This window comes from Lepidochelys kempii, chromosome 5 (genome assembly GCF_965140265.1).
Source record: "Lepidochelys kempii isolate rLepKem1 chromosome 5, rLepKem1.hap2, whole genome shotgun sequence".
Lineage (NCBI taxonomy): Eukaryota > Metazoa > Chordata > Testudines > Cheloniidae > Lepidochelys > Lepidochelys kempii.
In genome coordinates this window covers 62,446,159-62,466,895 of record NC_133260.1, presented here as the reverse complement: position 1 = coordinate 62,466,895, position 20,737 = coordinate 62,446,159, and the positions used below count along the sequence as shown (strand labels likewise).

Sequence of the window (20,737 nt, the reverse complement as noted above, 5' to 3'; positions counted from 1 at the left end):
AGATGGCAAAATATGGCCCACTGTACATGGTTTAGTCTAAGCTAATACAACATAACTCAGGATAACTACTTTTACAAAGTGTTTTTTGAAGGCCTGGCTATTTTAATACCTTCACTTTATCCACCGCAGACTTGTTTTCTTCTGGGTCAGGCTCTCTCTTTCCTAGACTACCACACAAGGCATCCACTGCCTCATCTGATGCATGTCCAGCCTGCAAAAGCATTAGATGTTATTAGACACATCTGCAGTTTTATTGATGTCAAGCTGTTTTTGAAGAAACATATTCAGAATTTCTAACCGCAGATTATAAACATAATTTTATTTCGAAAGCAACATATATGCAAAACTCAAGAAGATACAACTATCCATACTAATAAACTCAGTAATTATAAATAGGGCCCTACCAAATTCATGGCCATGAAAAAACGCATCATGGACCGTGAAATCTGGTCTCCCTGTGAAATCTGGCTATTATAGGAGGGTCCCGGGATTGCCACTCTTACTTCTGTGCTGCCTTCAGAGCTGGGCAGGCAGAGAGCAGCAGCTTCTGGCCAGGTGCCAGCTCTGATGGCAGCACCACCACCAGCAGCAGCGCAAAAGCAAGGATGGCATGGTATGGGGGGAGGTCATCACTTCTGGGCTGGCCTTACGGGTGGGTGATCGTCCAGGGCACCATGGTCGAGGGGGGTGTGGGGGGGGCACTGTGCTCACAAATCCCACCACATACAGACAGCCCAAGGCCCCTTTAGCCCCCAAGCGCTGGTTCCAGAGCCGGGGACGGGTTGAGGCACCCCAGTTGGGGAGACTGCTATTGTGTGCTGGGCTCTAGTTACTAGTCCCGACCCAGCTGGGACTTCCTCTTCCTCTGCACAGGCCGCTCCCAGGGCCGGGTCAGACCCACCTCTGGGAACCTCCCCCAGTTGCAGGAAGCTCCACGGCTGGCCAGAAGCAGCGCAGAAGTAAGGATGGCAATACTGCAACCCCCTACAGTAGTCTTGCAACCCCCATCCCCGATTTGGGTTGGGACCCCTATGGTTACAATACCGTGAAATTTCAAATTTAAATATCTGAAACCATGAAATTTAACAGTTTAAAAATCCTATGAACGTGAAATTTACCAAAATGGACCATGAATTTGGTATGGCTCTAATAATAAATTGCCTTTCCCCCTAAAGTGTGCCACTGCAGCACAGATCCTCTAGGACTTTGGCAGAGTGTTCTCCAGGTAGACATGATTAACAGCTAGACAATTCCACAAGTTTAGATTTATATACGCCATGACCGCAGAGGGAGGGAGGTCTGCCAGTAATACAGTCTTCCCAAATACATAGGAGGGCAGTTGGTTTGTTCATAAAATGTTTTATTAAAGTTTATGTTTACTGCCAATAAAAAGATCATAAACAGAATCATCTTAAAAAGAATTTAGGAAAGCATTTGAAGCACATACCCTCACGCATAGTGAAATTATTGTCTGTTTCAAGAAAAAATGCCAGAGGGCATCACAAGAGTTCAAATCATAGATGTCTCTTAGGAAATTCAATCTGTATCATACAGTTAAGCCATGAAGAGATTATTCTGAAGTGCTTGGCTGTAAAGTCTGCAATAGTATCCCACAAAGCCATACTTTTCTAACTTTTCACAAACCAGCTTCGAGCTTTTACTTTAGCACCAATTCCGACTCTCTACAGGTTACTCACTGAAGAAGTAGCTGATGAAGCCAACGATTGCACAGTAGATACTGCAGCAGAAGAGACAACTTCCTCTGCAGGAGCCTTTGCAGATGCAGTAACTGCAGGTTTCTGAAAGAAACAAATGCAGTGAACTTTATTAATCCACTGAAGCACAAAGCAATGAAAATCAGAAAAAGAACATGGAGATATAAACCTTTTAACAGAATGCAACAGAAAACAGCTCTTGCAAGGCTGTTTGAATAAAAGTGAGTGTAAAATACTAAAATAAATAAATGAATATTTTTTAAAAAGCATAAACTTACGCTAAAACCAGTCACAGCACTAACAGGAGTAGGCAGAATTATTTTACACAGGCAGTAGTTGAACAAGTGCTACCACGGACAACAGAAAAAATAATAGAGAAAAGAAAAATGAGGAGATATTTCTGAGAAGAGAATATTACGGGATATACAAACCAAGAACCATGGACTTATTTTAAGTGTTCCTCTAGCCTAAAATTGTCCAGTGACAGTGAAATTCAACACTGAATATTAAAAAGATTTTTTTTTACATAAGATCAAAGGAGACTTACTTACTTTAGATGTGTCAGTGGGTTTAGATTCGGCTGCAGGTGGTGCAGGACAGACAAAGTCTTTTGAAAATTCATCAATAAGATCAGATTCACTTACAGGCTGCAATACAAAACGGACACAAATGTGGTACAAAGTGACTGATACAATTGTTTTTATTTTACAAAAATTCTAGATTAACTTGTTTGGTCAGCACCTTATAAGTTTTAAAATATACCTCATATCTATAGTTAATGAATATTTCTTGAGAAAATTCTCTCCAGAATTTGTCCAGTTTTGTAATTAAAAATGATTTTTACTGGAATAACATTCCATTTAAAAATTGTTTACAGTGTTACTGAAAAGCAAAGTATAACTTATTTCATGAGAGGACTTTAAGTTTTTAAGGGCAACAGCATAAATGACTTAGCCTATGTCTACTCTGGGGGGTCTACACTGATGTAGCTACACTAGCATAACCCCGTAGCATAGGTGCAGTTTATGGTGAGGGAAGGCATTTTTCCATTGCTGTGGAAACAGCATCTCCCTGAGTGATTGTAGCTGGGTCAACAGAAGCATTCTTCCATTGCCCTAGCTGCGTTTACACTGGGAGTTAGGTCAACATAGCTATGGTGCTCAGGGCTGTGAATTTGTCACGCACGTGATGCCGTACCTACATTGACTTAAGTTTTAAATGTAGATTAGACATAACATTTAGTAGGACAGCATATTATTACAATGTTTCAAGTACAGATCATATATAGGTAATGGGAGGCATATGGTATCAGCATTTATTAGCATGCATGTAGGTTCTTTTATTTTTTGTAAGTTTTGTCTGCATTTCTTTTATCTTAAGAATAAATGTGCTTACTCAGAAAGAGCTGTGTGGTAACTTATACGTCTGGCAATTACATTGTGTACCATGATTTGCTTAAACTGTGGATATCACAGTATAGTCAGGGACTCTGCCGCCTGAAAATACCCCAGCCTGGTCAGGAGGGAGAGAGACGTATGTCTCAACCCAAGAGAGACATGACACCTGAGGCACCTCTGTGGAGCCTAGAATGGGTGTCGTTGGAGGACCACAATAAAGGGGGAATACAGATGTAGTTGCCCAGAACTGCGAAGCATTTCAGTATTATTCAAATATCCACATGATCCACCTACAGAATAATAATATTCAACTTCAGTATCAATTAGAGACAGATGGCTAGAAAGTAAAAATCGGCTACATTTATACAGTGTGTAAACAAGTGCATCTATAAATAGGGACCAAGATTGTGTAGTTATACTAGGAACATAGGAAAATAGAGGACAAAAGTGGAAAACAAAACCAAACAGGAAACCACCAGAATATCTAGTGACAATCCCATAATACTGTTACTTTTTAACCTTAGGCTTTTCTTCAGGTTTTGGCAATAATGGTTTTCCATCTTTATCCTGCAGGAAAAAACAAATATTATTGTTAGTTTTTGTCTATTGTTACAAAATATGGCTTCCATGCTAGCAAACAATTGCAAGGTTAGGTTATTTGCAATGGGAAAGGTATCTAAACATGTATACACCCAGGAATTAAAGAAAACAAATGAAAATACCCATTCAGCAAAATCTTTGCCATATCACATTTGATGAAATGCACTAACAATACAGAATTCCACGGACACAGCATTTTATCTTCATGGTACAGGGTAGGAGCAGCGGGTCTCCTCAACCCCTTCCATGGGGCCTGCCAACAGAGGGAGGCCACAGAAACTGTGACTAGGCACAAAGTGAGCCACAATATATTTCAATACTACTCTGGCAGGCCGTTCCTACTACAGCATTTAAGTTTCATTTACAGAAAACATTTAGTCCCAGATTCTCTGCTGCACCAACTTTTCACTCAGTGCAGCAGAAAGGAGACCATCTGGGAGCCTGTTATGGCTTCCTGAGTCTCAGGGCTGGCCACGTTTGGTTAGGTTTGCTCTAACCTACAAACAGCTGGCAATGGCCTTCAAGTAACTGTATGCCAAGTGGGGAAAGTAGGAACACATCTCATTTTGGCCACACCACTTAGATATTACTCCGCCTTCAAACACAGATACCTAGGCCAGGGAAGGGGTGACATAGGAACCCGTGTACACTGGCTCCGGATCATCTGAGAGAACCCCCATATCAGGAGAATTCTCAGCTGGTCAGATACTGCTGCAATACCTGAGTGGCACAAAGGAGCCAGAGCACTACTGAGAATCGAGCACTGAGGCCAGTCACCACTGCATTACTCCAGTTTTATGTTGGATTAACTCATTTTAAAACAGGAGATAACTCAGTAGTAAAATAGGCCCTAACTTTGTAGTCTTTATGGTTCTGAAGAAAATCTTCTGAATGTCAACTTATTTAGGTCAGCTTCACAGGTCTGCAATCAGACACACTCAAAGTCTCAGAGGTAAAAACTGCCCCATTCAAAATGGGATGTGCCACTACTGAAACCTAATGAAGACAGCTGAAATGTCTACATTGTTAACTGCATCAGTATTGATCATTTTGAACAAGTCTCCTTCTCTGTGTGTGCCCATCGGTAAAATACGGATAATACTTCTCTACTGTGTTTGAAAGGACTTCATACTACACGAATGAACCCTACAGACATATTTATTTATTTATAGATATAAGTGACACGTCCAGTTATAAAATGGTGCTTCTGGCACTTTCCATGAGAAACTATTCCAAATAAATGCCAATTGTTTGCAAGTCTATATGTTCCTTTCCTCAACATCAACCACATTACGCTGAGGGACAGCGGAGAGTTCTAAGTGAACCCTCAGGGAAGGGAAAAGGGATGGGGGGATACAGGAGCCACCCAGGCAGGGTGCATTCATAGTTTGTCATTAATAGAGTTCCACCACTTTTTACTTTCCCCAGCTTCACTGCCTGCCTATGACACAACCACAGAGCTAGTCAGACACCTATAATTTATATGAGGAAAGTAGAGATGAAAAATTACCATTGCTGGTTTCAATCTGTATTCTGGAGGGATTGTATCATCATGTTCACCAGCTTTGTTTATTTTTTTCTCTTTAGCTTTTTCCTGAAAAAAAGGAGACAAATATAGATTAACAGAAATTCCAGGGAAAACCACCAACAGTCCCTCTTCACTAAAGAGGATCATTCCAATCTAAATTTTCTAAAGGCACTAAAATCAGATTAAGCCATTCTATGCTTTGAGGGCCTCTATGGTCTATTCATGCCAAATTTAGGTTAAAAAAAACCACTGTTTTGAAATTAACACTAGTGTAGAACATGGCCGTGATGTGTTACTCTTCAAACACAACCCAAAGACACAGAGCAGAGACATAAACTTCACTGGCCACTGCCTCGACAGGCCTTCAGGGGGCGCAATACAAAGATCCCAATTCTCCTGGCAGCCTCCACCACCCTGGCCACATCAGTAGCAGAAAGAGATAAAGGGTGAGTAGGATTGTATCCCTTCTCCACTGGGCAACCACCTGGGGACATGGAGTCCCAGCACTGCACCTCTTAATGCCTCCAGAGTCCTTCAGAACTAGGACCAGCACTCCAGGCCCCTTCAACAGCAACTAATTTTCCATTGCCATCCTGTCACTCCCCTTTGTGCGATTACTTAATGTGGATAAGGGATAAAATAATGTAATGCTAATAAGGCGAGTGGTGTTAGATGTAAAGATAGAACTCAAAACATGCAAGGATTAAATACCAAATGAGCACTAAAGTTAAAAAAAAAAAAAGGGAGAGAGACATTGAAGAGATTCAGGCTAAATTCAAAAACAACATTAAAAAAGGCAGACAAGAACCATTTACAAAAGAAAATGCTATTAATCGTAATTCCCCCATCCCACCCCAAACCCAACAACTAGAGTTAAAGGGAAAAACAGAGAGTGTAACCAACAAGAAGCACACCAGTCATTACTCTGTCCCCTTTTCTGGTAGGCTGTATCCCATTTCTACTCCCTTTGTCTGTTTTTTGTCACTTAAGTAAGTTCTCTGGGGTATGGATTGTTCACCTCTTATGCATTTGTACAACACCTAAAAAAATGGAGTTTTGGGAGCCGATACAATACACATTTAATTATACCTCTGAGACTTCTACAATGGAACCAAGGTCTTCTTTGGGTTCAGGTTCTGGTACACCAAGAGTATCAGCAAGGGCATCTAGTGCATCATCACTCATTGCTGTCTGGGTTTAAGAAAATGTGCAAATCATATTGTGATTATTCATAAAAAGGCATGAGTTTACCTTACATGTGTCTTCCTCTACACTCTGTATGGAGCGAAGCAATGTGTTTGTGTGTCTGTGCTCAAAAAGAGAGAAAACGGTATTTTTAATTTCTGTTCTGCTTCACATTTCCTTAACACAAGAGGGCAGCAGATGGCAAACTCTGATCACACCAGCAGCTTTTAATCAACTAAAAACTTCCTCAAAGAGAGGAACACAGAGACCCCATCACTACAGACAGTGACTACTTCACTGCATGGTCTTAGCTGAAGCCAAACATTACATGTTATCTTTCCAGATATGGGAAGGAAAGGTCAGTTTTACGAGTACAAGGAAATGAAATTATCCTGATATTAAAAGCATCCCACACAACTAAAAATACCAAGCTCATTTTTGTAACCAGCTCTCATACTACATTTTTCGGGCCTATGGGAGCCCTGCAGATGACTCCAAAACAGAATTATTTGACCCACGCAGGCCCAATCCCGTAACATGCAGAGAACACCTCCTGAGAGGCTCTCAGCACCTGCAATTCCTGTTGTACTTAATATGTTCAACAGAATTTCAACTGAAACCAAGGATGTTCAATGTCTTGCAGGATCAGGCCCACATTTTGGCATAAAGTATGTTAAATGCAGATGTATCATTATAGTTAAATTAGTCAAAAAAGGAAATATGTATACCTCTTCCAGTTTTGGTTTCTTCTCCTTAGGAGGAGCTGAACTCCTGACTGAACTTGTTGATTGTGCTTGTACAATTTCTCCTTCCTCTGTTGGCTTCTGTTATGTAACGAGAAAATGAAATATTTGGTTATCGGCAAAATTTGCAAAAAGTGTAAAAAAAGTAAAGTTAAAAAATCCTCAGTTGGCAAAATTAATACCTCTTTAAAAATTGTCTTCTCCTCTCCAGGAGCAGAAGTACTGCAGGTAAAATCAGATGACAAAGCATCTGCAATATCATCATCCGTCATTGGTTTCTAAACAGAAATTGCATACATAATAGGTTATGGTTAACATTCAAAGGTCAATGGCTGTCAAAACCTAGTTTATAATTCATGTGTGCTGTGTGCTTGCTGAAGTAGCAATTTGTATTTAAGTGGTCATTATTATACTTTTGTCTCAGAGCAGTCACAGAAAGAAACACCCCTATACTTCTTCATACACTTTACATCAAAATGCAGCCTTTTGTTTTCTTTTAGTTGTAAACGTATAGTGAAATCAAACTCTAGTCTAAAGGAATGACAGTCAATCTGTGGAACTCTTTGCCAGCAGATTTTGTGAAGGCCAAGACTATAACAGGGTTTTAAAAAGAACTAGATAAATTAATGGGGGATAGGTCCATAAATGGCTCTTCGGTGGGATGGTGTCCCTACCCTCTGTTTTCCAGAAGCTGGGAATGGGCAACAGGGGATGGATCACTTGCTGATTACTTGTTCTGTTCACTGCTTCTGAACCACCTGGCATTGGCCACTGTCGAAAGACAGGATACTGGGCTAGATGGTCTGCGCCAGTATGGCTGTTTTTATGACCTTGCTAAGCACACAGATTTAAGCATTCTTTGTCACACAAAGTACTCAAAGATTCCTGCATCCATAACTGTCAATAGCTAGTCTAACATTATCAGGTTCAATTTCTCAGAAGTATTTGGTTTAGTTGTTTCAATTTCTTTCAGTTTTCCAAGACCGTCTATGTTAGTTACAAATTCTGTGCTAAAACTCCAGAGGCTTCCCACTGACTTCAACGGGAACTGCATGTGGTCAGCACCTCCTAGAATTTGGCATTTTCTAATGTCGCAAGAAGTTAATTAGAACTTTCCCAAGAACCTGATGAGGACTTATTTTTACCTTTTGAGATGTAAATCTAACTTTACCTGAGGTGGTTCTTTTTTTTCTGGGGGAACAGCTTGGTCATCTCCTTTACCCTGAAAGAAGAGTTATTTCTGTGGTGAATGGACGATAATCCCACTATACAAGCAGAACTCTATTGCACGTCTTGTTTTGCTCACTTTACTTACCTCCAATAATTTTCTGTACCCTGGAGGTATAGCACCCTCCCGTTTACCCAGTTCTTCAATATATGCAGAAGAACATGAATCCTACAACAAAACCAACAAATTAATATTGTTGTATTAATGTTTGTTGAAACCAAGTTACTAATTTACAAATATAACTATATAAAATGACATTCTACCCTCTAATAAACTGGCCTTCTTCCTAACTCACAAAGAACCCACTGCCACACCCAGAGTCTCTTTTCAGGCAGTTTTATTCTTCCAAAACAGACAAAATTAACAAAACCAGTTCCTCAGTCCACCCCAGGCTTCAACTCCCAGTGCACAGTCCCCTTTGCCTCTTTGTCCTTCCTTCAGGAATCTTCTATGCTCTGGTCGCTAAGCACCACATCACCCAGAGCTTTTTCCCCAGTAGGTTCCCACTTCCTCCACTCCTTGCGGGATGGCTTGCTGCTCCTGCTTCTTAGAGCTTTCTGGCTATGACTCATCAAGTGTCTCCCCCTTGCCCAGGTACCTCTTTTAAATCTCACTGAGGTCACCTGACCAGTCACAGGTATAGTGGCCCTGCTCCCTCTTCAAGGGGCCAGCCACCCTGTGACATACTCACTAATGATGCTTCTGAGAAAAGAGAGAGGGGAGAATCAAGTACAATAAATGGCCAATCTCAATCTTTTAATGTAGATACCAATGTGAATTTGAGATATTTAGTGTCTACTCCACTCTCTTACTTCTCCGTTACTAGTAACAACTCCCTTATCCTCCCCATCAACTGGGATTGCCATCTCGCTTCTTTCCCCACATCCACATTTAGAAATGAACATCATTGTCTCAGATTCCTAATGCTCCACTATGTGACAAGTAAAAAAGTAAGTAGAAAGAATTCCCTTCACCTATCCAAGCTTTTTTCTCTCCCCTGTCAGCAACTTCGATAAAAACATGTTCTTTTGTAAATCTGTCAGACAAGCCCATATCTGGTGACTGTGACAGGGCAGGGGTAAAACCCCCTTTAAAGCCCTGCCAAAATGCTGGCTGCAGAGGGCTCTCTGGTCAAAAGGCCAGGTAGAGAGACATGGGTATGCAGCAGAGAGCCCAACTGTAAGCCCAAATGAGGGCTAGCTCAAAGCAACAAGCTGGGCCAAGTGGGAACAGCTGGGCTAAAGACTGGGAGGGCTATAAAAGCCCTGGGAAAACCTCAGTGAGGGGGCCGGCCTGGGAGGAGACAGGAGGGCTGTTTCTCTATCTCCTTACCTACTAGAAGGAGCCTCAAGGGCCAGAAGACCCTGGGAAGGGTCTGTGGTGGGACTGTTGTTGGGGGAATTGGGACTGCACAAGAACACTGTAAATCAAGACACAAAGGTGAAACCACTGAAGAAGGTGGTGGGACTCTTTCTTATACCAGCCTAAACCCAGGGTGCAGGCACAAAAGTGGGCGTGCCAGCCTAGACCCTGTGACAGTGACCAATTCAAATAGCAACTTTTTTCCAGTTTGCTGACACTTCGCCATTGTGTTCTACTGTAGATCTATAGTTGCAATATTTCTTAACAGCTAAAAACAACATGAGTATCATGTGGGAGGCATTCCTTATGTTTTACAGAGAAATTGTGAATCTATTTCAAATGTTATAAGATCACAGGGATAATTACTCAGCCTGTATGATAACAAGTAATGTAAGAAACTCAATACCGTAATTTCTGGGCCCATGTAGACTGGACTAGGAAGGACATGTTCTTCAGGTCCTCCTAGTGTATCTATCAGGTCATCTAAGGCCTTATCTACATCAGACTAGAAAAATAAGCAGACAGTTATATAAGTTAATGCACTGCACAGCACGTAAAGATGTATCACAATGTGTAGCATTAATGTAAGACTGCAAAGAAACAGGAAAAAAAGACAAAAAGAATCTCTCTTTAAATCTAACAAAAAAAGGTCTACATTTAGGTTATTATGCAAATACAGGAATATACAAAACTTTACTGTTGTGCCTGTCAGCTCCATACATGCATACAAGGGAGTTCACTGAAATTTACAAGAATCTTCTCCCCTGTCTTCAGTCAGCTCTCAACAAAGGGAAGTACTCACATCACATGAGCCTGGGATCATAGAAGAAAATCTGTCCATTATATAAAGTCAAATCCAGTAGGCAATTGCTTAATCAAATAAATCGGTGATCTAGTTCCTCTTTATTTAAATCAACCATTAAAGGTGACACCATTGTGATTAGATTATAGTAGCTTTTACGGAAAGTTTTTTGTGTGTTATTAACCAGGATAGCGACCAGTTAAGATTGGCCTACAGTGGGGCAGAGCTGTGCAGCCTGGCCAGCTTCCAAACCACAGGGAAGCCAAGGCCAGGATTTGGCCCAGTAGGAAAAGCTAACATGCAATACAGAACTGAACTCGCTCTAGACTTTTCAAGTGCCCCCTCTCCGATAGATGCAGTATTAGCTAAGCTTCTTGTTCTACTGGTTTAAAAGTCTGTGTGTCGGGGGGGGGGGGGAGCGAGGTGTGAAATTCTACTGATTTTCTCTTAATCTTATAAAATAAATAAAGATCAGATAAGACATTGATATGGTGCAACAGAGTGTCAAAAAGACACAATCATAAACAGACTGATTATTTCTGCTAAAAAGGAGAGTATGTAAATCTATGGCGGACACCCGAAATTTAACAGAGCTGCTGCAAACATGATCTTAAAGACCCATCTTGCACTACCCATAAACAAAATAATACTGAGGGCAGCTACCACACGTGGAATGAACTTAATTTTGGTGTGGGTTTGTTTTTCCCCCTGAAGAAGGCATCTAGCCTCTCTGGTTCAATGCAGATCATTGCAATTTAGGACCTTGATGGAAGGGTGTATAAATGCGACTTTTTAGGGGGAGAGGGAGTAGGGGGAAGGAAACAAGATCCTTTGCAGAGAACTCCTGGAAACCAAAACTAGAAACCTGCTTTGAATCAGTACAAGTTCAACAGACATTAAAAACATTTTCAAAGATAATTGTTTACCAGTTACCTCTCAGTTTCAGTAACAAGATTTTTTGTAGTCAGATGATTGATTAAAAATAAATCTTTACAAAACATTACCTAAAGATGAAACATACTGAAGTATTATTGATAGCAATGTTAGATTTGGGAAAGGCTATTAAGAATTGGGAAAGTTGTGTTTTATACAAGAGAGCTTATATGTCAGTATATTGTTACCTACTTTTTCAGGTGGCTTAGTAGGTGCAGCCTCAGCAGCTGAAGATGGAGCCACTGATTTATTTTCTTTAGTCTGAAAAAAGAAAAGAAAAAAAAGGTGAAAATAGTGCTGAAAGCCAGTGTAAAGGAGGTAGGTTTATACATAGCAGCTGACTTGTGTTAGACTGTAGTTACCTACCTCAGCAGTTGGCTTATCCGCTGTCGCAACCAAACCAGCAGCAGTGACTGCACCAACCGTAGCGGCACCACTAGCTAGTGATTTATTTTCAGTTTTAGGCTAAGGAAAAAAATAGAGTGTATGCTTATATGACTTTGTGTTAACAATTTTAAAAAGAGAAACAGTCAAACTATAATGGAAATGTTCTATCCTCGTATATATCCTACATTACTCCAATTGTCAATACAACTTTTGTGCAAAGTTCAAGGATAGAACAAGAAAAAGATTATTAATGCTGCTAAGCAACAGTCTGTGCTGAAGGAAAGGTGCAGTTCTAGTGGGATTCTCTCTTTCGTTCCTCTGATAACACTGAGATAGTATAGCTTTAGGACAAACGACACACTGATTTCTGGTGCAGAAGGAGAAAGTTCATTAAAAAGCAAATGGTACTGAAGTTTAGTAAGTATTTTACTGGATTGTAAAGCCCCACATCTTTCATGTTTTACCTATAGGGGAATGAGTTAGAAAATTGTGGGTAAAAATCTCTCATGATTTGTGGTAGATTTTGAGATCTGAGATTTTATAAATTTATTTTACCTCCTGTATTTTTGTTTTACCTCCTTAAATTCCTAGCCTCTCATGCCGCCTTCATGGCTTCCCTTTCTCAACAGGTCTTACTTTAGGGAGATGAATCTGCATCTGGAGTGGGCTATGCCAGATTGTGCTGCTCCTTGTAGCTCCCAGGCAGTGGAAGGCTTTGAGGGGAGAGTTCCTAAACTCCTCCCTCTCGCCACCTCCAAAGAATCAAAAATGAAGGCTGGGGAATATACCATGTTTGTCTCAGTTACTAGGCTCTTCTTTACACCCAGGGTGTCTTCAGCTTTAGAATGTGTCTGGGCCGGGGGCAGGGGGTGTTTGTGGAGAGTCATGGAATCTGTACAAACTAGCAGCTGCCAGACTTACTGCTTATTAAAAAAAAATAGCATGACCAATTTTGGTTTAATCAATTTAATCTGAGTGTCAAATATTTTATTAGATAATAAACTGTTTGATTAGAGAGATAAGTTGTTTGGGATAATATCTTTTATTGGACCAACATCTATTGGTGAAAAAGACAAGCTTTCAAGTTTACACAGAGCTCTTCTTCAGGCTCTGTGTAAACTCAAAAGTTTGTCTCTCTCACCAACAGAAGCTGGTCCAATGAAAGATATTACCTCAGATACCTTCTCTGTAATATCCTGGGACCAACACATCTACAGCAACACTGCATACAAACTGTTTTATTGTATGTTATAGACTTGAGACTGCATAATGTAAAATACAATCTTTTTTTCCCCCATCACCGGCTACTAATATTGGAATTCAGGCATCTACCGAGTCTCAAGTCAGTTCAGTGAATTAGCATTTTTTTCAGAGGAAGCTGCAGTAAATGAGAATTTCAGAGATTCAGAACTCAGCTTCCCATCTTGGTGTTTTATACTTGTAGTGAACACTGCATATGAAGAAATATAAACTAGCAGAGTAAAATTACCTATTTCAGTGCATTGTGGGTAGAGTTTTATAATCTTTTGAAGTCTTCATGCTTCAGGTGTACAGGGAATTATTTTGGCCTCACAGTCCATGTTATCTAGTCTGAGTCACCAAGTCCCAGGATACCTCTATACTGCAATCAAAGGTGTGACTGCAGCTCAGGTAGGAATGCCCACACTAGCTTTAATCTAGCTAGCATGACTCCATATAGCAGTGTAGATGCATCAGCACAGACTAGCAACACAAGTACGTACCTCAAGTTCCAGACATGCTTGTACAGCCCAGGCTGGGGTCCATGCCACTGCCTCTACACTTATTTTTAGCTATGGGAGCTACATTAAAGCTAGCATGCGTATGCCAGCAGGTGCTGCAATTATACTTCCCACTGCAGTGTAGACATACCCTAAGTCCTAGACAGACATCTGAGAGAGATTTACCCAATGACAGAGTAATCTGAATGTTTATTCTCCCACTTTGCTTTCTACCCTCTTCTTCCCCTTGACCCCTCTGAATTTACCCCTTCTGTTCTTCTTTCCCCTCTCCTTAGGCTTCCATGAGTCCTGCAGGCTATGAGGGCGTGCTGCACATCTGCATACTGCCAGCTTACTCCTCTTCCACATTTGGGCCAGTCGTTGGCACTCAAAAATCTGCCTGAAACACTCAGCAGAGAAGGGAGCCAAACATCAAGTAGGGCAGCACTCATGTGTTAAACAGAGCGAGGCACACACCCTTGATTGACCCTAGGCTCCCCTATCTGCTCACGTGTTTTACTAAGGAAGGAAAGAGAGGAACAAATTGACAAAGGGTATGTTTACACTGCAGTGTAACCCAAGGGTTCAGATTCAGACTCAAGCCTAATCCCTCTTCTGTCAGCATGATTTGTGTGCAAACCCAGGGTTCAGACCCAGGATCCCAATATCCCATGGAGCTGGAGGGTCAGAGCCTGAGTCAAGCCAGGACCCAGGGTTCAAGCCCTATTGCTTTACAGTGCAGATGCAGCCTCACTGGACTCGTGCTCAGAGTCTCCCAAAAGTATTCCACAATCAGACAGCAACTTTCCTTGCCCTCTGAACAGTCAAGTTTGGTGGTCAGTCAAGTTTTCCCACAAGAGCACCATGAACAAAGGGCTAGAGCAGTCACATTTTGGGAGGATGCCAGGAAGTCTGAGACACGGGTGATTGGACTTGGGTCCACATAATGCACTGGAGACACTGGGTTTGTGACCCAGGTTTCAACAATTCCTAACCTGGGTTACAACTGAGTGTAGATGCTCAAGCCCTAGGTTAAACTCAGGGTCTGCTAACTTGAGTTCTACTAACCCTGAGCTTACATTGCAGTGCAGACATACCCAAAGAAGGGCCTGAGCCTGAGCAGTGCGGAGTTTGCAGGGGAATGTGACAACAGTCTCGAATGTGCAGTACTTCTGGCTTAGGCAGACCTGCAACTGCCAGTGATTTTATATGGTTCACCTTCAAAAACATCCACAAAACCTTACAAAGCTAAGAATGGTTTAAGAGAGGATATGAAGCTTGGCGGAACACCCTTATTGCAGAATACTTATTAAGAGAGGCTGTTTCTAATCAGATGTTCAGTCATGTATATTCTGTAGACAATGCTTGCACACTATTCTCATCAATACTTTTGAATCAGTACATTCAAGATATTATTAAAGTTAAATAAGCAAAATGCAAAGGCCTCATTAAATGCCAAACAGTAAAATTTTATACATGCTTAATGTAGCTTAGACTGTAGTTTAATGCAGCACAAAAAGCTGTCACACATACCTTCAAAAAGACAGCCTGTCTTTGGGATAGGAACTGTCTTTTTGTTCAGTGTTTGCACATGCCTAGCAGCACAATGGGGTCCATGACTAGGGCTAGTAGGTGCTCCCTCAATACAAACAAACAAGTAATAAAGGGATCGCCACTTCCGCTTTACCTTTGGTTCTTCTATTGAAGATACTTGCGTTGATTTTTCAGTCTGACCGGTGGCCGCTTTTCCTGGACTAGCTTTTTTGGAACTTTTTGCTACAGAAGATTTGGATGGGCTTTTTGCCTGTACAACCATAAATATGCTATTAATGTATAGGACAGATTTTAGTATTCTTGTGTTTTTGTTTTGAGAAAACAAACAAACCAAACAAACAAACAAAAGCAGAAGAAAATATAAATAACTCACCCCACCAGGTTCCTTTTGCTTCTCTTCAGATTGATGTTTAGTTTGAGAATCAGCTGGCTGTCAATAATATACAGTTATATTAGAATATATTAGAAAATATTTAACTGTTAAAAGTATTCAACTCAATAGTTTTTTAGTCTAATTTACTTAACATACATGTAACTTTCACCTATTCTGACAGACAATTTAGAGACACAGGAAATTATTATTTTCTGCTTGTCAGGCTGCACAAACAAAGGAAGATACAATTCCTGCTCCAACCAAATTATACACATCCTAAGGGCACAATCACGTGAACACTTATCTGTATGGGACTTAATATACTAGAAAGGGGAAAGCCACATCTGGGAGTAGTTGTAGCCAGGCTTTAAACACAAAGGGATCTTTCAAAGGGTTGTAAAAATACTTCTCTCAAGTTATTTATAGCCCTTTTGTTAGCTGTACATTCCCGTTTGTTTACTTCATAGTGACAGTTTTTCCTGTAGCCTCTCAAGTAATCTCAAGGGAAGGCACAGTTTATATTCAGCTAGCTCAGCTGGCGAGTACACACTCGCCCAGGTGTCATATGAGAAAAAGCATAGTCAAGGTTTGTGGAAATTAATTTTTCTTCACTCATTCACTGTTCAAAGTTTGAAGAAAAGATCTTGGAAGAACCTATAAGTATGGGTTATCTTTCCCTGTAAATGTGTCTTTTCATCTTGGGCAAAAATTAAAACGGGCTGGAACTTTGCATATGTCCTTGCAAAAAAAACAAAAACAAAAAACCATATTGGAATGATTCTGCTTTGTTTGCAGGTTCCTTCCCCTCCCTACTGAAGGGGCGGGGGAAGAGAGAGAGAGAGAAAAAAGAAATAACTTTAAAAAACCTGATATTTACTAGGCAGATAGGGCACCTATTCCTCTCCCTAGGAAAACTCTACAGAAGAGAAAGCAGTACACAGGAGAAGCCTAGAATATATCCTTGTGAATTCTGAGGCAGCCATGCAGCAACGCAGACTCTCCATCAAGTTCTATGAGCACCGCCCTTCCCTGAGAATCAGAGATGTCAGCTTTCTCTGTTCTTTCCCGCCCACACATGCCTTAAAAGGGTAAAAGGTGCATGGTGGATTGAATGCCGGTTTCTGCTTAGAAATCTGTTGGTAGAGGGGAAGCACAACAGAGTGTCTACTCCCCAGAAATGTGCTATGTCAACTCCTAACAGGGCGGCGCTCCTGCTCCTACCTCATCTGCAGGCAGGTTTGTTTCCTTTCACCCATATGAGAAGATGGGAGCATCTGGTAGTGGCAGGATTTAGTTTATCATTACAAACTTCTCTGAAGAAAAACAACGCACAACGATTCAATAAAAGTAGTAGCTTACCTTTAGTGACTGTGCTACTTTTCCAAGTTCTGTTTTTGCAGTTTGTGTGCTCTAAAATATATAAGAAATTATACTCAGAACAAAAGATCAAAAAAGCAGCTTAGTTCTTTTTAACGATGATATTACTTCTTATGTTTGAAAACATATGGCATATTTTATACACACATGAACACTCAAATATATGTGTTTATAAATAAATAATGCCCTCATCCTCCAATTTACAACATATGGTCCCGCACAGGACCCTGTTCATGCATTATAAGTTACTGGAGCATGGCCAAAACACAGCGCACATACACACACACACCATTTACGTACTCATTTTACTTGGGCCATGAAAAAAGAGAACTGAGTAAAGGTAACCAATAATTCCAGTTTCCCAAACTGAAAAGTTGTTTCAGCCACATTCAGAATAATATTACTATGATTCATCTCAACTCAAAGTACAGAAAGTATAATCAATATCTTGTAGATACAAGATTATGAATTACCACAACAAATAAAATAGTGTGGTTACTTCCAGAAAAGTTACTGAATATAGCAGCTTCTAAGTCAGGGTGGGCAAATTACGGCCTGGGGGCTGCATCCGGCCCTTCAGACCTTTTAATCCGGCCCTCAAGCTTCGGCAGAGGAGTGAGGTCGGTGGCTTGCCCCACTCCGTACGTGCCGTGGCTCCCAGAAGCAGTGGCATTACCCGTTCTGGTTCCTAAGTGGAGGGGCAGCCAGGGGACTCCGCACGCTGCCCCACCCCAAGTGCCGGCTCTGCATCTCCCATTGGCCAGGAACTGCAGCCTATGGAAGCTGCAGAGGCAGCACCTGCTGACGGGGCAGAGAGCAGAGCCACCTGGCGGCACCTCCGGGTAGGAGCCCGCACCCTGAATTCCTCATTTTGGCCCCACTCCAGAGCCCACACCCCCAGCTGAAGCCCTCACCCCCTCACACACCTCAATCCCCAATCTTGTGAGCATTCATAGCCTGCCATACAATTTCCATACCCAGATGTGGCCCTCAGGCCAAAAAGTTTGCCCACTCCTGTTCTAAGTCATATCTGCTTACTTTATTGAGACCATGTCAGTATAGTTATACTGGTATACTATCCTGGCAAAGCACTCCCAGTGTGGACATAGCTATACTAACATAGCTGTGCTTTTGCTGGCATAGCTTATTCTTCTCCCCAAGCAAAATAAGGCTATGTCTACACTTGAACCACTAAAACACAGAAACTTACTACAGTGATGGGAGAAAATCCAGCTCCCCGAGAGGCAGTAGCTACGTCAACGGATAAATTCTTCCATCAATCTACTATCATCTCCGCAGGGACTTAGGTCATCATACTATGTTGTGCAGTGGTGTGTATTTTTCACGCCCCAGAGCAACGAAGCTAGGTGGATCTAATTTTCTAGCATAGACCAGCCTGAGCTATATCGGTAAAAGTGCAGTTTTGCCAGTGTAACAGCATTTACCCTTGGGGCTTCTGCCAGCACAGCTATGTCCGTAACATATCATGCCCCTGAGCAATACAGCGATGTGGCAAAACATTGCAGTGTAGACATGGCCTGACTTTTTAATTATTATTAATTTTAGGTTTTTTACTGTACTCCATAGTTAACATAGCTATTGGAGAGTTAGCTGGAGATTTCAGTGGCTCATGTATCATCAACAGCATTCTTCGTAAGTTTTAGCTGCATGATCATTAAGTGAAAGCCAGGCTCCAGTTACCATACGGAAAGTTGACTTTTAGATCCTAAGTTGAACTTCAGGCCATCAGTTAGAAAACGCATTTTTACTTGGAAGGTAGGCACATTTAGAGTCAGAAACAAACTAATAAGGACCCATATTTTTATAGTCACCTACAATAGAATCACATTTACAATAAAATAATGGATATAACCACTAGACTATTATTGAAGCATGCAATTTGTCTACTGTAATTTTGCAAGCATTTTTCTTTCATTTGAGAGGCAGTCTAAACTACTATTTAGATGTGTTTAGCTTTTACACGGATTAGTTGACCCCACCGTGAAGTTTACTGAACAGTTCATTACTCAATATGCAACAATTAAGAAAAAACATGTATACTAAACCCATGCACAGATCCACAATAAATTTACGTGTGAAATTCTGAGGTTGTGTGTGCATGTGCACATGCATGCACGGGTGCAAGCGACACAAAGATGTTGAAGCCGCAGATTAAGGTATATAGCGCCACACCATAATGTATTCCGTAAATAATAATACAAATCCCAGAAACAGGGAATACTCTGGAGGTAGGAGTGAAATTTCCTGTACTCCACACTGAAAATAAATCACTTCCCCTCATAGACCATATATTTTAAACATATTGATACTTTCTAGAACAGTGGTTCTCAAACTAGGATGCCACTTGTTCAGGGAAAGCCCCTGGTGGGCTGGGCCAGTTTGTTTACCTGCTGCATCTGCAGGTTCGGCTGATTGCGGCTCCCACTGGCTGCGGTTCGCCGCTCCAGGCCAATGGGGGCTGCAGGAAGGGCGGCCAGCACATCCCTCGGCCTATGCTGCTTCCCACAGCCCCCATTGGCCTGGAATGGCGAACCGCAGCCAGTGGGAGCCACAATTGGCTGAACCTGTGGATGTGGCAGGTAAACAAACCAGCCCGGCCCGCCAAGGGCTTTCCCTGAACAAGTGGCGGCCCTAGTCTGAGAACCACTGTTCTAGACTTTCCATGTACTTTAAAACGGATCAAGAAGTTTTGTTTCTCAAATACATTCACAGTCTGTATGCATGCATTTACACACTACAGTATATCCTCGCTATAACGAACCCCCTGGGGATCCAAGCCATTTGTTTGTTATAGCCCGGGGTTCAAGAGCCCTGCCACTGGGCCAGGGCTGACACCTTGAACAGCTGCCGTGGCCGGAGGAGCTGTCAGCCCCCATCATGGCCCTGGGCTGGGATCCAGGGACCAGGTTCATTATAGCCAAAGGTTCACTATTATGAAGGGCATTATGGAGAGGGTACACTGTATGTACCTACCATATGTATGTATGCATGCGTGCAAACACATATACATATTCTAATACACACACACACTTAACACCATCAGTCAAGTAAATCAGTTATCGAAGCAAGTATCCTAATCTTCCAGGTCTTCTGGTTCAAGAAAATTATGTGTGTTTGTGCAGAGATGAAGCTAGAAATTTTGTTCTAACATTATTACATTATCAATCAAACAGATTTTTGCCGTTAGCTGCCTTTAGTTGACAGTTGGAGCAATAAGGAAATGCAACAGATGTGAAGGTTTGAGGAACTAGAATTTGTTTTTGATGATTGATCTCCAAGGTGTGTTGGGCCCATAAATGGGAATAAGCATGACAAATGAAAGACTGAATTTTAAGATTATTAGCTCATGCCTCATGGTGCAAGTGATTAAGTGGTGAAAACATGCTGCTGCTGTGACTGCAGACAGAGACATAGTCATTTGTGCATCACCTGAACTTTGTGTCTCTTCCTGCTGTGAGACTGCTGTCCACTGGTCTGGCTATGGCTTGAAGTAGCCTAGTATTAAAGTACAAATTCAGGTTTTTTTAAAACGCATTTCCCAAGAAACGTAGAGAGATTTACAGGAAAAATGAGATAAAGTATTTCACTACCATTTATGTTTGTACATGAAAACAGCTGTACTGAAACTGCAAGACATATCTGTTACTGAGAGTTAAATTCAAACCTCTGTGCTGCTCACTTTACCAATATTGTTATTAGTAACCATAGGTGACAATTTTCTTATAGCGCAAGTAGTCCTTTATTGGAATTTGATTGTACACTTACTGGATGGTTTATGTTTTAAAATCTAGGG

The 20,737-nt window shown here is 41.4% G+C and overlaps 1 protein-coding gene across 9 annotated transcripts in view; it reads right to left on the bottom strand.

The window, feature by feature from the left end:
* Positions 1 to 20,737, bottom strand: part of CAST (calpastatin) — a 114,093-nt gene that overhangs the window by 29,144 nt on the left and 64,212 nt on the right. For 4 of the 9 annotated variants that reach the window (XM_073344560.1, XM_073344561.1, XM_073344564.1 and 1 more), the window contains 17 exons: positions 20,374 to 20,439; positions 16,906 to 16,956; positions 15,547 to 15,603; positions 15,307 to 15,423; positions 11,860 to 11,958; positions 11,686 to 11,754; positions 10,165 to 10,263; positions 8,484 to 8,564; positions 8,340 to 8,390; positions 7,351 to 7,446; positions 7,154 to 7,249; positions 6,330 to 6,431; positions 5,223 to 5,306; positions 3,632 to 3,679; positions 2,267 to 2,362; positions 1,698 to 1,799; positions 110 to 211 (listed from right to left, as the gene is read on the bottom strand). In XM_073344560.1, coding sequence (XP_073200661.1) covers positions 110 to 211; positions 1,698 to 1,799; positions 2,267 to 2,362; positions 3,632 to 3,679; positions 5,223 to 5,306; positions 6,330 to 6,431; positions 7,154 to 7,249; positions 7,351 to 7,446; positions 8,340 to 8,390; positions 8,484 to 8,564; positions 10,165 to 10,263; positions 11,686 to 11,754; positions 11,860 to 11,958; positions 15,307 to 15,423; positions 15,547 to 15,603; positions 16,906 to 16,956; positions 20,374 to 20,439 — 1,416 coding nt within the window. The remainder of the gene's footprint in view (positions 1 to 109; positions 212 to 1,697; positions 1,800 to 2,266; positions 2,363 to 3,631; positions 3,680 to 5,222; positions 5,307 to 6,329; positions 6,432 to 7,153; positions 7,250 to 7,350; positions 7,447 to 8,339; positions 8,391 to 8,483; positions 8,565 to 10,164; positions 10,264 to 11,685; positions 11,755 to 11,859; positions 11,959 to 15,306; positions 15,424 to 15,546; positions 15,604 to 16,905; positions 16,957 to 20,373; positions 20,440 to 20,737) is intronic. The other 5 variants (XM_073344562.1, XM_073344567.1, XM_073344568.1 and 2 more) reach the window with 3 other exon arrangements.